The 15,138-nt window shown below is 44.8% G+C and overlaps 1 protein-coding gene across 2 annotated transcripts in view; it reads right to left on the minus strand.

Annotated features, from left to right (window-relative positions):
- The window catches only part of ANKH (ANKH inorganic pyrophosphate transport regulator), a 175,386-nt gene that overhangs the window by 59,030 nt on the left and 101,218 nt on the right, over nt 1–15,138 (minus strand). For both annotated transcript variants that reach the window (XM_006266310.4, XM_019483916.2), the window contains 2 exons: nt 6,063–6,181; nt 5,300–5,383 (listed from right to left, as the gene is read on the minus strand). In XM_006266310.4, the coding sequence (XP_006266372.1) occupies nt 5,300–5,383; nt 6,063–6,181 (203 nt within the window). The remainder of the gene's footprint in view (nt 1–5,299; nt 5,384–6,062; nt 6,182–15,138) is intronic.

Raw genomic sequence — 15,138 nt, forward strand, 5'->3', positions numbered from 1 at the left:
TCTAATCTATTTTTTTGGCTACCGTGCATCATGACCCTTCTGAGACAGACTGTTCGATCAGTTGTTAACCGTGAAATGTTTGTACACTATCAGAAATTGGCTATCGCAGACACTTATTAAAAATTTAGAGTAAGAAAGCATCTGAGGGGGGAGTTGTAGTAAAAAGACGTTAGCCCCCATAATTTTGCAGTAATGCTTGAGCAACAACCATATGATAGAAGTGTCTTATGACCATCTTATGACCCTTTTGTGTAAAGATCAGGAGGTCTAATGTCCAAGCTGTGGTTCTTACTGCTTGCCTTGCATTTTGAAATCATTTCTGTCCAGTGCCTTAAGGTTACGTTAAGATAAGAAGTTACTAAAGTTTAACTAACTTTGTTGAAATTGCTCTTTTCTTCTGAGCATGCTGCAATTCTACCTTTGAGTGTGCACGTACTAACCCTGATAAGTCACATTAACCAATAACTAGTTAAGTACAGCCTACAAGATAAGACGTCACAATTAGGAACTGGTACTGCAGCCAATAAACTTCTAGTACGTCAAGACTCTGTTGAATGTAAGCTATAAAAATGTGATTCCAGGCTGGACTCATCGTCGGCCCTGATTTGAGCTCTCTGCTCCTCGGTCGAACTGTTTGCAAACAATAAACCTAGATGGACCCAGCCTGTATGTATGTGTGACTCTTTCCTTGAGGGTAATTGAACAAGCCTCCAGGGGAACGAAACTAGCCGTTTTGGCAACATTGGGTCCCTGCCAGTGGGATAGAGAGGGGGAATTAAACACCTCCCTGGCCAATTCAGCCCAGACTAGCAACGTTTCCTCCCAGTTTCCCTGCAGCTGAGGGCCTGCTCTAGTGCCCCCCAGTGCCTGGCCTGAGTAATTGCAGGCATGTGCCTGCATTGCCTCAGTCCAGAGCAAGTGTTTGTCCTGTTACAAACTGGTTCAGCCTAGGCAGGTTAGACTAACCTGCAAAGGTTGAATCAGTTCAGGGTCTGGCTTTTTGAATGTCTGTCCCTAGCCCTAAACTCAGAAACATTTAAGATTACTACCTTAATCACTCAAGAACTTGAGGAACTTAAGTCCAAGGAACTTAAAAAAAAAATTTAAACCGTTTTTCACACCAATCTTAACACTTTCATGTTTAGAATAGAGGTTGAGATCATACAATTTAAATTCCAGATGTCTCTGATGGAGAACAATGGGTAATATGGCTACATTTGGTTCTGCGAATGATCAAACTAAAAAGGACTCTATTCAAAGGGGCTGGAACGAAAATGAGTTCTGAGTAAGCAAATGGTTGTATGTTTTCCTACAAATTTATCTTTTAAGGGCAGGTTTTCCCTTTTGCTGGATATATTTTACATCTTGCTCTAAAAAGAAATTGCATCTGCAGATGTTTATGAGGTTGGGTGTGCTGTTTTTGTGAGGAATGCAAGACAGCTGGTTTATGAAAATGATTTTTTTCAGTAAGGTTAAATAAGGAGTTACAGGAACTATGTATCCAAAGCTGTCAAATTAAAAAAAAAAACAGGTACAGGTAACTAAGCTGTATTAAAGGTGTTAATTAGTGCTGATGCTCCCTTTGCATATGTTATCTGATGGGGAGAGGTCTACGTGGCTCAGCTTTTGTCCTTCTCTAGATGTTCTTGAACTCTCAGTTGTCCACTGTGCAATGAAGACTGGATGTTATGGGCTTCACCCTCCACAGATTACAGCTGGTGTAGTCACTTGCAGTTTAATATATTTCATAGATTTGGGGGGTTGGAAGGGACCTCAGTAGATCATTGAGTCCGACCCCCTGCCCTAGGCAGGGAAGAGCACTGGGGTCAGATGACCCCAGCTAGGTGCTTGTCTAGTTTCCTCTTAAAGACCTCCAAGGTAGGGGAGAGCACCACCTCCCTTGGAAGCCCATTCCAGATTTTGGCAACCCTCACCATAAAGAATTTTTTCCTAATGTCTGATCTAAATCTGCCGTCTGTCAGTTTATGGCCATTTTTCCTAGTAACCCCAAGGGGTGCCCTGGTAAACAGAGTATCCCATATTCCTTGCTGCCCTCCCCACTGATAAATTTGTAGATGGCCACAAGATCCCCTCTCAGCCTTCTTTTACAGAGGCTGTAGAGATTCAGGTTCCTCAATCTCTCCTTGCAGGATCTTACCTGCAGGCCCTTAACCATACCAGTATCTCTCCTCTGGACCCTCTCAAGGTTATCCACATCCCTCTTGACGTGCAGTGGCCAGAACTGGATGCAGCACTCCAGGTGCGGTCTTACCAATACTGCATAAAGGGGAAGTATCGCCTCCTTAGACCTGCTTGTGATGCACCTTCTAATGCATGAAAGTGCGGTTGGCTTTACTTATTGTTTCGTCACATTGACGACTCAGTTGTGCACAGTACACACCTAACTCTGCCAAATCAAAATGGTAGTGTTTTAACTTCTTCATTCAGATATAAGTGACTAAACAAGACAGAAAACAAGGGGAAATGAAGCCTCAAAATCCTCATTCTGGCTTCATGCCATGAATGCCAGGCCAATAACTTTAAGGATCATTCAAAATGAGAGCTGGGTCAAGCCCACTGAATCAATTTCCATTGTATTGAGTTAATTTGCTATAATTATTAAGAGGTATTCAAATGCAGAGATTTCAATCCACATGAGTAAAGGGAAAAAGTGCATTTGTGTCATAGTTTTACAGGTTACTAAACCTGGTTCACGACTTGCTTTCATTTAACAATAAGAGAATTAAGTGAAAGATTCTGAGCAAAGAGTTTCTGATTTCTAATTTTCATTGCCCTTTTACTGGTCACATGCTCACTCGCTCTTTTCCCTTCATGGACAAGATGATAATTGGCTTACATTACAGAGGTGCTGCAAAGCTAAACTATTAACATGTTTAGTGCTTAAAAGCAAGAACTGCTGTATTGCTACTAACTCGAACATAATGTTGGATATTGAATATAAGTTTAAAGGATATTTCTTTGAGGAAATGCCTAGTATAATCCAGAGTGAAGAGAGCCTGGTTTTGATACTTGTTGGCTTTGAATTTAAAGAGTTTAGGATCCTTTCAAAAAATACATAAAAGCACCAAGGTGCGTAGGACACAAGGTACATTTTGGCTGTAGTTTTGAGCATGTGATTTTTCTGGGCCAGTAGCAAGCAAGGCTCCCTCTAAGCTGCACGTGTGCACGGCCATGCACAATTAAAAATCTTGCTGTGAAGTAACTTTTTAATGCCATGCACCTGCCTGGAGAGGAGCTGGGCTGCGGCTTCCCAGAGAGGAGCTGGGCGCAGAGTGCGGTGGAGGCACCAGGGCTGGCGTGGAACACTTACTGAAGGTAAGCTCCTCACTCCACATGCGGGGCGGGCAGCGGCTCCTCCTTGAGGCGAGCCGGGGGCTGGCTTGGGCTCCACCGGCTTCGGGGAACTGCTCTACACCCCTGCATCGCCTCAGGGAGCGAGGAGGCATATGGCATCAGAGCTGGGAAGCAGAGCAATTCCCGAGCCAACAGAGCCCGCACCAGCCCCCATCCCTGCTGCCTGCCCCACGTGAGGAGGAGCTTTTCCTTCGGTAAGTGTCCCGCGCCAGCCCCAGTGCCTCCCTTCCAGTTCTATTAATCGATTGTGTTCAGATCATGGCTGAGCCACAGCATCAATTTTACCAACTGATTGTGTCCAGCCCATGGCTGCCCCACAGCACTCCATTGTGCTGTTCTGGGCAGCAGTTAGCATGGAGAAGGGTGGTGGGTGGGGTCCACAGTGCTCCACATAGGGCTGAACCCTGCCCGCTCCCACCTGGACACTTACCGGCAGACTGCGCTGAAAGGGGAGGCGGGACCGAAGCAGCGTGCTCACGGACCGAAGCAGCGCACTCATGGATTGCTACTTCTTAGAGGGAACACTGGAGCAAGAATATTGCCAAGTTATGTTGACAAGTTTCCTTGGGTGAATTTGATATCTTTTATTAGACCAACCCAAATAGTTGGAGAAAAGTTATTAAGCAAGCGTTAAATGCAAAACCTGCCAACAGATCTCCACCACCCCCACTATTACTACACCCCACAACAGAGCCATCAGCATCCCAGGATCTTACAGCTGCACCTCCAGCAATGTAATATACCTCATCCAATGCACCAAATGCCCTGATGGAAAATATGTAGGAGAGACCAAACAACAACTGCGCACCAGAATGAACGCACACCGGAAATCTATCAAAAACAGAAATACCCAATTACCGGTGGGGCACATTTCTCACAGGAGGGCCACTCTCTCTCCAATCTCTCAGTCCTGATCCTCAAGGGAAACTTACACAACACTTCCCAGAGATGAGCCTATGAGCTCCATTTTGTCAACCTCCTGGATACTAGAGATCATGGACTAAACATAGACATTGGATTTTTGATACATTATAATCTGCCTGGCAACTGACTCCCCAGCCCAGCCCCTGACTTGTTTACTTTTCATTCCATCCAGGAAGAGCACACACCAACTGCTGAAACTTCCTTAGCCTGACGAAGGGTTTTTGAACCCAAAAGCTTGCTTAATAACTTTTCTCCAACTATTTGGGTTGGTCAAATAAAAGATATCAAATTCACCCAAGGAACCTTGCCTGTCTATGTCCTTAGACCAACACAGCTACAACCTAAACCGCTGCGCCAAATTATGTAGGCACTTGTAAAATTGCATATGTTATGCATTTTGTCCTAAGTTTCTCCTGGTTAGTTGATGTGTACAACTGAGGGATAAAGTACTGGCTACTCTCTCTGCAGTACCTTTAGGTCCCACTCAGTAGTTCAGCCCTATTTTATGAAGTAAGAAATAACCACCCTGTTCTTCCACCCCCAAAAGAAAGTTACAGTCTCCATATTAGGACAAAGGTACCTTACCTAGGAATGGTGGGCAGCCATTAATGTTTCAGCTATGTATACGGTTGGACTCTCAGTTGCTAGAGAGCTGTATAAAACCTGCCTGCAGCAGGTAATTCATGGCATTAACTCAAACACCCCTGATTCTTTAATCGTGGGGTTGCTTTGGTACTGACCTGATCTTACCAACTGAGAACAGCCTTTATAATTACTACTAAGGAGCCTCTATACAAATTGCTCAAGTACAGCATGCTCCACTTTGTCACCTCCACCCCTGAGAGCGGAGGAAGGGTCTTGTCATGGCTGAGGAACTGTTAACTCCCTCTGCACAGCAATGATACATTTGCTTTGGATTATCAGCAACAGAATCATGGCATGGGAAAACATCTTAGTCCATAGTGCAACAGGGACAACTATGGCCAAGATGAGCCATTACCTGAGCTATGACATCTGAGATGGAGGCACATCCCACCAAGAAACTGTACTTGTGTTTCAAGAGAATGCCAGCATGGGTCCAAGCCTGCCAAAGACAGAACAGACAGTTTTGAAAATTACTAACATGGATAATATTAACTCTAGTTTCCAGGGCTCTATTTTTCTTCTGTAAAACTTTATTCAAACATTTAATGATGTACTTTCTTGCCATCAGAGTCAGCATGCATGCATCTAGGCAAATCTAGTCCAATAATACAGAGGGAACATACTGTAACTTCTAATTCCTTTTTTCTGGGGCTGGGTAGAATGAACAGTTTAAATAATTATACAGTGGCTGCTAAGCAAAGGAGTCAGTAATGAGAAGCTGCCTTTCTTTATGTCTGGGATGCTGTGAAGTCACATTAAAGTTCTAACTGCCAAGGGTGGGGGCTCTGTTCACCAGTTTTTAGCACATAAGAAATGTAGCTCTGATTTCATTTCCCTATTGGGTATAATGAATCTTGCCTTGAAAAATAAGTTTATTGATGCCGCTACTTCTTATAGTTAGTTATTGGTTCTAGTGGAGAAAGCAGATGGGGGCAGAGGTACATCGACAGTGGTGAAGCCTCCTATTATTTCATATGAAGGTAGAGGAATTACTTAGAGGTGCAAGTTCTTCTTCAGTCAGACTCCAAATACCTGTCAAGTAACTGGGTCCTATAAGCAGAGGTCAGCACAGAGAGAAGAAATGTGAGTTAAAACTTAATTCTGAGCCATATACTCACCATGGCATCCATAAAAGGGAAGGCAGCAAGATAAAGGAAGGCTCTTCGTGTTTTACTTCCCACAGATTCATCCACATGGTGCAGCTTGTTAATAATGTAATACCCCAAATCACTATATGCTGTAGAGACACAAGCATAAAAAAAAACAACCACCTTAGTATTGAAGCTTACATGGAGATTCTGGGTGAGATTTTTTAATCACACCTGGAGGAGACAGATGCCAAACTCAGTTAGGTACTCCTGGAAACCCACCACTCTTCTTGATCAGTTGTTGAAATAACATAATTTTAAGACCATGTTGTATTTTGTGGATATATATTAGATAATAAGTATCAATGTGTTAAAAGGTCTATAAAACATTCATTCTCACTGAACGCTGATATTACCTGTAAAATATATACAAAGCAGTAAAACCGCTAAGGAAAATTGATAAGGTATACAATAAATTGCATTTAATATGCTCCTCTGATTGCCTCCCATCTACCTTTACAATTAATCAACTTTCATGGGACTAATTTCTGCTCATTAATACCTCTGGGCAGCTTCAAATGGCTGTTTCTTTTATTTCATGTTTTAAGGTTGATATTTTAAACATCAGAAATAGCCTTTGTACTACTGGAAAGCTTATTCCAATAGTTTTCATTGGGCATTTTCTATCCTTTTTCATCCTGTGGTATTTATTTTTAACGGTAACTAAAGTAACTTTGAATGTTAAATTTTAGACTGCTCTAAAATGTGACAACTTTCTTTTCGCAGAAGTGTGGTATAGTTGGAGTTTCAATACAATGGCAGACAGAAAGAAAAACAAATCCAATAACTTTTAAATATACATTATAAACAATATATAGACTACAACACTTACAATCACTTCAATATAATACTGATCAGAATGTTAAAATCAAAAGTCAAATTGTTAAATTCAGAAAGGCCAGATTAATCATGCAAAAACAATGGTGATTCAGCCCTCTTATATATAACCATTATGATGTGGCCTTCAACTGCATGATGATCATGTACTGGTACTAGTTAATTTTTGGCATTTAAAAAAAAATTACTTTGTACAAGCTCTAGCGTACTTAAGAATACAGATAACAGATACCAAACTGCATTTCATATGCTTCATATATCATTTTACATAATCAGATTAACAGAGGTTACTACAATACTATTAGTGGTTCCACCCAATATTTTCTAGCCTAAACCAACCCTCACAATGGAATTAGATGGTTACTCAAGAAGGTTAAAGAAATTTGCTTAAACACCCTCCCCTCCCCCCCCCCCCGCCTTTCTGTTTTTTAAAACATTAACACGTCACCAGGGATCCTGGTTTTCCCTGATAAAAAAAAATCACAAATTCTCTGATAAAAAATTGCAAACACTCTGATAAAAAATCCAAAACCTGTGATAAAAATTTAAGGCTCCCCATGGGCCTCCCCTGGCCCTACTAGTGCCCCTTACTCCCCCCACAACAGCCCCCCAGCCCCACACACGCAAGCACAGGCAAACACACAGACATACATATGCACCCCAGCAGGTAGGTGTGTGTGGTGGGATGGGGGGAAAGGAAGGGGTTGGGGGTGCAGATTGAGAATGGGGGAGAAGTGCATCTCTGTGCCTGCTCCCAGGATGCGGGCGGTGAGGGCAGCGGTGCCCCTCTGTGGGCCACATACATGCTACCTGGCCAGACCGGGGGGAAGCTCGCACGTGGTGGCCGCCACCACACCACCACCGCTGGGGGCGAAGCTGGCTGGGGGCTGAGGGAGCAAGGATGTGTTGTGGGAAGACATGCAGTGCCTGCTGGCCAGCAGGCACTCCTGGTGGGGCTTTCCCTAACAACTTCCCCTCCCTCAGCCCAGGCAGGTGAATGGCAGGGTGGGGGGGTGGAGTGAAGAGTGCGACCTGGGGCATGGCACTAGAGGGGCAAGGGGCACTGCCGACCCCACGCAACACACCGCCCCCCACCTCAGCTCACTCTGTGTCCACTCCCAGGAGCAGGGTCCGGGGGCGAGGGCAGCGGTGCCCCTCTGAGGGTCTCACATGTACTGCCCAGCTGCGGAGGAGGGAGGGATGTACGCAGCAGCTACCATCACCACCACTGCACCACCGCCACCACACCGTGCACCACTTGCCCGTGGCTGGTGTTGGTAGAGCCGCATGGGATGCAGTGGTGCAGTGGCAGTCACCAGGGGCAAGCCCCCGCCCCGCCCTCCCCCGGCTGGGCAGGCATGTGAAGCTCGCAGAGGGGCACCGCTGCCCTTGCCCCCCTGGCCCTGCTCTGGGCAAGCAGCATGGGGCACAGTGGCGGCAGTGCAGTGGTGCTGGCATGCAGTGGCTGTCACCACCACCACGCTGCCACTGCCACTGTCGGCCACCACCTCGCCACTGCCAGCAGCTTCCCCCGCACCGCACCTCTGCTCACATGCGGTAACAGCCTCTAGCACCACTGCACCCTCATGCCCTGCGCCGCTTCCCCAGAGCAGGGGTGAGGGCAGCAGTGCCCCTCTGCAGGCCTCACATGCCTGCTTGGCTGGGGGGTGAGGGCTTGCATGCTGTGGCCACCATCACACCACCATGCCCTGCATCCCACGCAACTTTCACGTCACCAGCCACAGGCAAGCGGTGCGAGGTGTGGCGGCAGTGGTGCAGCGGTGGTGGCAGCTGCCGTGTGTGACCTCCCCCTCCCTCCCCAGCCAGGCAGCATGTGTGTGGCCCACAGAGGGGCACTGCTGACCTTGCCCCCCTGGCTCTACTCCTGGGAGCAGGCACAGAATGAGCTGAGGTGGGGGGCTGGCAGTACCCCTCACCCCTCTGCTGCCACGCCCCGGGGCGCACAATGTTCTACCCCCTCTCCCCACCTGCCCACCCTCCTGCCTGAGCTAATAGAGGGGAATGTGTTGGGGAAAGTCCCACCAGGAGTGCCTGCCAGCTGGCAGGCACTCCATGTCTTCCCCCAACACATCCTCGCTACCTCAGCCCCCAGCCAGCTACCCATCCAGCCCTGCCCCGCAACTCCCAAGCCCCACTTACCTCCAGGAATGAAGAAGACTGATCCTCCTCCTGAGGCAGCCTCCAGTAAGTGATTGCATCGGGTCCCGCCCTTTCCCCCTCTCCCTTCCCCCTGGGCAGGGCTGGGGCTTTCCCACCCCTTTTGCAAACAGCTCTTGCAGGCTGGAACTCAGTCAGCCTGCAGAGCTCTTTGCAAAAGGGGGAAATCTGCGGGTTTCCCTGCTAAAAGGGAAAATCCATGTTTTCTCCAATTAAACTGTGAAATCCATGGTTTTTGTCCATTTTTCCATGGGAAATGGAAAACCCGTATCCCTGCACATCACTGTTCTTCTTACAATGGAACAATATTTGAGGGCAGTTAAAGAGGAATGGAATGCAGCAAACTTTGCTCTTAGTGATAAGATGGTTCAGGGGATTTTAAAAAATAATTTATTACTCATTAAAATACACTGCTGAACTCGCAGGTGATAAACAAGAATAGGGCCACATACTCATTGCAAATGGCAGGAGAATAACAAGTTAAACTAATAAAAGCTGTCTTCCCCCCAAAATCCTTATCTGAAATTCTGCTATCTAAATGATCATGGAGAGGCTTGCAATCTGTCAGCCCATGCTACTGAACTCCAGGGCTGGATCCAGACATGTAGGCACATGCAGTCTATGGCATCGCAAATCTTTTTGTGGTGCCACAAACCACACAACTGGCACATTAAAACATGCCATGAGCTGCAAATTTGTAGCGCTGGGGCAAAATTTGCTACTGGGAAATCCAAGTTGGAAAAAAAAAAAAAAATCCGTGCAGTGCATGACACAGTAGCGTGCATCAGCCGACACAGAGGCTCAGTCCTCCCAGGAGATGCTCTGGCTACTGGCTAGAGTGTCTCTCCTCCTCTAGTTGCACCATGGCTCTTCCAGCACACCAGGAGCCAGGAGGAGTGGGAAAATGGTAGTTTCACAGAAGTGGGGCATTTGCTCCACACCAAAGCACATGTGCAGGGGTGTGCACAGTGTCAAAAAGTAGTGGCATAAATTTGTGCTGCTTTTTTTTTTGCCACTGCAAGCACATGCCCCTGCATATGGAGACATGCCAAAACTGGATCAGCTGCACTTTGGGGCCACTCCCAAATCATCTTCCTCTTTTCCTTTTGAATAGTATCAGAGGACAATGCTCTAAAAGAGGACTATGGCCTTCCTTTTGAGCCAGGACATACTAAAGAAACGTTTAAGTGTTCCTTTATTTCCTGAGGAAGGACAATTTGTGCCCGAAAGCTTGTTCCAACTAGACAATTGGTCCATAAAAGATTTCACCCCCTGAATCATCATGGCTACAACATCACTCCAGCCCTAATACTTTCATTTCTTGGTAATTTTCACATCACCAATTGATAACTGTCTGCATTTAAGCTTTATATGTATGTGACTTTTCAGTCTTGATTTTGTGAAGTTTCTGCTTCTAAAGACCTGCACATTAACTTGTTGCTTTTGCTGCAGTTGTCCCTTCATTGCAGTGCCCAGGACAAATTTGGAAGAGAAGCTAAGAAAAAAATCCATTTGGATTCATATTATGTGAGAAATCTGTTGGTTTTGTCCACATTGTTTCAACTGTGACTAAAATCATGTTCCAAAATAGCGAATGCTGTTAGGGAAGCTCTGTAGTATTTCATTTAGAGACAAAGTATATTAAGACTGCCCTTCCTATCCTAGGCCTGCTCTGTGTGCTGTGGATTCTGCTTCTATAGATGGTGGTTGCAGGAGCACCTGAAGATGGAGACAGCATGTAATAGAGAGGTTCCTCCCTCTTTTCTCAGCCCTCTTCATTCAATTTTGCAAAAGCAGACATTAAAGAAGCACAAAATATGAATGATCCTCTTGGCTCTGATGACTGTACAGAGAAAAAAAGGGGTGAATTCTTATAAGAAAAACAAAAACCTTCCATTACATCTAGATCAGCCAAGGACTGAATGAACATGGAGCATAAGTTAACCTGGTATCCTCCGATGTGAGTCTGAAGCACGACAAAGCATGATGAGGCCTGCACAGTGATGACTCTGAAACTCATGCTAAGCTTGGGTTTACTCTTAAAAGTTAAAAGGCAGAATAGTAATGCTAACTGCATATTGCAAGAGGATGTGAGTTCATGGCTAGGCCATCTAAAAAGGAATAATGAAGTATCTCTTCCAGCTTATCTTGCTATATTCAGAATGATTTCAAGCAGACTTCTAGGTATCTGGTGTGTAACCATATGAAATGTCTATCCTTGATTAATTAGTATGTTAAATATTTATTTTGCGACTAACTCGTGTTTATGTGCAGGAAGAGACATTCTCCATATGTAATAGATGTCTCCTCCTGATTTAGTGTTTCTCGTGGCTGTTAATCAGTTTCTTGATATGTTTCAAACTGGATAACCTCTAGTTACCAAAGAAGGTAACTCATTCAAATTAAAAATTTCTGATAATCAGTAATGAGCAGGTTTTTCCTGTCAATTACTGCCTGGGACTCTTTCTTGATTTACACAACTAAAAGAATGCTTTGAAGATGCTAAACTAAGGGTATAAAAAGGCCATAAAACAACAAACAGCATGCACGCTTCAAGAGTGAGAAATCTCTCTTGCACCAGTTGTTGATGCGCCCGACTTACTCGAGAAGTTGAAGAGAAACAGACCGCCTCTTCGTCGCCTGTTGGTGAGAAATCATAACCTTATAGCTAATTACTGCACTTTGATTTAGTTTGGGCTCACTTGACTTGATTTTAAATACTTGTAGTAAATAAAGCCTTTCTGTCACTCATCGAATGAGGTGTCGTGTCAATCCCTGGGCTAGTCTGGAATCCTAAATTTTTATTGCTAACAACAGCTCCCCCCGCAGCAGTACCTGTCCTTTTAGTGGAGAACTTCTTTCCACAAGACTCTCCAATCTGCTATATTGTGCAATGCTAAAATCCCTCTAACCTTTATCTAATTTTACATTACTTTGTTTTCAAAATCATAACAGCTAAACATCAACACTAACTTTAACACTGTTAAAGTCCACATGTCAGTGAAAGGTCAGAATTACTTTTACTGATCTAACTGCAGCAGTTTCCATTCCTAGTAAGAAACAATCAAGCAAGCTGTTCTCTGCTGAGAGTTACTGCTACATTTACAGCAGTGTTCCCCAAACTTTTGATACCTTGGGCACAGTTTTGGTGTAGATTAAAATTGGCGGCACACTTCACTCTTACACTTGTAGTGGTGACCAACCTTTTGGCCTCGTAGGCCAGATATGCAGTGGTGGGACAGGGCCCTGACCATGCTAGCCTTGATCTCCCACTGCATATCTGGCCCACCAGCCCAGGCCCAGTCCTGCCATGTGGGGCTGATGCAGCTGGAACCTGATCCTGCAATGTGGGGCTGGTGCACTTGGTGCCTGATTCTGCTGTGCAGTGCTTGCAAATTTGGTGATGGGGGAGCAGTGCTAGTATTAACTGCCACCCTTCCCCTATTACTCTGGGTGGTGTAGGGGAGGCTGGGGCCAGCATTGGGTTCGCCCCAGCAGCCTTACCTGGGGGCCTTCTGGGGCTGCAGCAGCAGCAGCAGCAATCCTGCTGCTTGGAGCCTGGCCAGTAGCTAGAGTGTGGGTCCGGCCAACCAGGCTCCGGGTTTGAGTGGCACACATTGCCCCCAGGTGTGCCACTCTGTTTTTTTTGCACAGGTTTTTCTGATCCCTGGATATCCAGGAGTCAACCTTCCCCCCCCCCCCCACACACTGCTTCCTTGTAATGTGGAGAACAGCTGAACATGCAGTACATGGTGACACAGATGTCTGTAGCACCACATACCACGTGGCTGTGCTTGTCTGGATATGGCCATACAATAAACATCCCTGAAATAAATGCACAACTAAATTAACTCTTGGAGTTTGCCAACCCTATTCATACATCTATATTAAAATAATGACAGAAGTCTCAAACAAATGGCAGCATTGTAGTTGCTATGAGGCCATCTACCATCCTGCATGTTATTTTTACATCATAAAAAAAATAAAACTAAGTCTCTCAGGAGGGTGATATCTTTTACTTCCAGACATAAAGCCACATATGTCAATATTATCTTTATTGGAAAAAAATACTGCAGGCGGCTTTGGATTAACTGATGAGTTCTCTAGACATATTCCATACTCATGCTTTGCAGCCAGACTTAAAAATAAAGCATTCCTGAAGACCTGCACAATGAAAAACAGCTACTTGTTGTCAGGTAGATGGGCGATGCAGTTGAAATGAGAGCTGATCAGGAATTTTTCAGCTACATGTTTTTTGGCTAGAAAATGCTGATTTGTCTAAACTAACTTTTTTGAGGACAATGTTCACTGAGAAAGATTTCTCATGTTAGAGAAAGAGAATAGCAATTTACCTGGAAGTCTGGTCACTCATCTGACATAAAGGAAACCTAGGCTCAGTTCTCTGCTCTGTGTGATTTAGACAAGGAACTTGAACCTGTCTCCCATACCCCAGTTCAATGTCCAGACCACTATTCTATCCTGGAGTTGGTGCCTCTTTCTGTTTGTTTTGTTTGGAGACTGGGGAGTAGGAGGGGGCAAAATATTTAGAAATGTCTTAGTGTAGTCTTAAAACAGAATTGTAAAATTACTAAAATCTCAAAGTATTACTGGATGGTAAAATAATTCCTTTTGTCAGAATTAGCACAGCTCTCAAAACACTAGAAGTACTTAAGTAATGTTTTTGAGCAGCTTAATAGCTCACAACACTCAAAACTGATGCTGTTTGAATTTTAAAGTTCTAAAGTTTTAAAGTTAATAACTTTTATTTTTAAGTGGCAAAAATCCAAATATTCTTTCAGTATGCATTTTCTTTCTTCCCCGTCTTCCAACTACCCTGCTAAAGAAGAAATGCTTAAGTTGGCTGGCAGAAATTTAAATTTCTAATATTAGCTACTACTATAGCAACCTTCGTCACAGGATGTCAAAGCATTATACCTTTTTAATGAGTTCAATCTCCTCATTCCTCTAAAACAGGAAAGGATTATCATTATTTTAATGATAGGCTCAGTGATTATAACAGGAGTCAGTTTTCTGGTGCACAAAACCTAAGATCCTTGCTCTCTACATCAAGGATCAGTTCACTTCCCTGCAAATTGAGTTTTCTAACCAGGAAGGGCATCTTGAGACCCTCTGGGTCAAAATACAGGGAGGACATGGGGAGGGTGACATACTTGTGGGTTTCTACTATAGACCTCCCCACCAAGAGGAAGAACTTGATCGGGAATTCAATAGGGAACTAGTCAAGGCCACGCGCTCTCAGTGCGTGATCATTATGGGGGACTTCAATTTCCCTGACATCTCTTGGGATGAGCGCATGGCCAAATCAGATAGGTCATGCAGCTTTTTTGCTTGCATTGATGACCTCTACCTAACCCTGGAGGTCTATGGGCTGACTAGGGGAGAGGCATTGCTCAATCTGGTCCTGGCCAAACGGTATGACCTGGTGAGCAACCTGAGGATTGAGGGGAAGCTTGGTGACAGTGACCATGATTTTGTCACCTTCTCAGTTCACCAAAGAGTAGACAAATCCCTCAGTAAAACTGAAATCCTTAACTTTGGGAAGGCTGACTTTCACAAACTCAGAGATTTGGTAAGTCAGGCAATTAGGGGCCATACCCCCCTAGATAAGGGAGTACATGAGAAATAGTCATCTCTCAATAACATAATACTTGAGGCACAGGGGAAAGCCATTCCATCTCACATGAAATGTAATCAACAGGCAAGGAAACCCCCTTGGCTGAACAAGGAACTGTTGGACCTCATTAAACTCAAAAGAGAAGCCTACTCCAGTTGGAAAATCACCAAAGAGGACTACTCAGCACTCACCTGCACCTGTAGGGAGTGGTCTAGAAAAGCCAAGGCACAAACCGAACTCAGGCTAGCTTCGGGGATCAAGGACAACAAAAAGTCCTTCAGATATGTGGGAAGTTGAAAAAAGAATAAAGATAGCATTGGGCCCCTGTAGGATCAAACAGGGCAGCTGACATCTGACGCCTAAGAAAAGGCCAATCTCCTAAGTGACTTTTTCACA

The sequence above is a fragment of the Alligator mississippiensis genome, chromosome 5 (assembly GCF_030867095.1).
Source record: "Alligator mississippiensis isolate rAllMis1 chromosome 5, rAllMis1, whole genome shotgun sequence".
Taxonomy (NCBI): domain Eukaryota; kingdom Metazoa; phylum Chordata; order Crocodylia; family Alligatoridae; genus Alligator; species Alligator mississippiensis.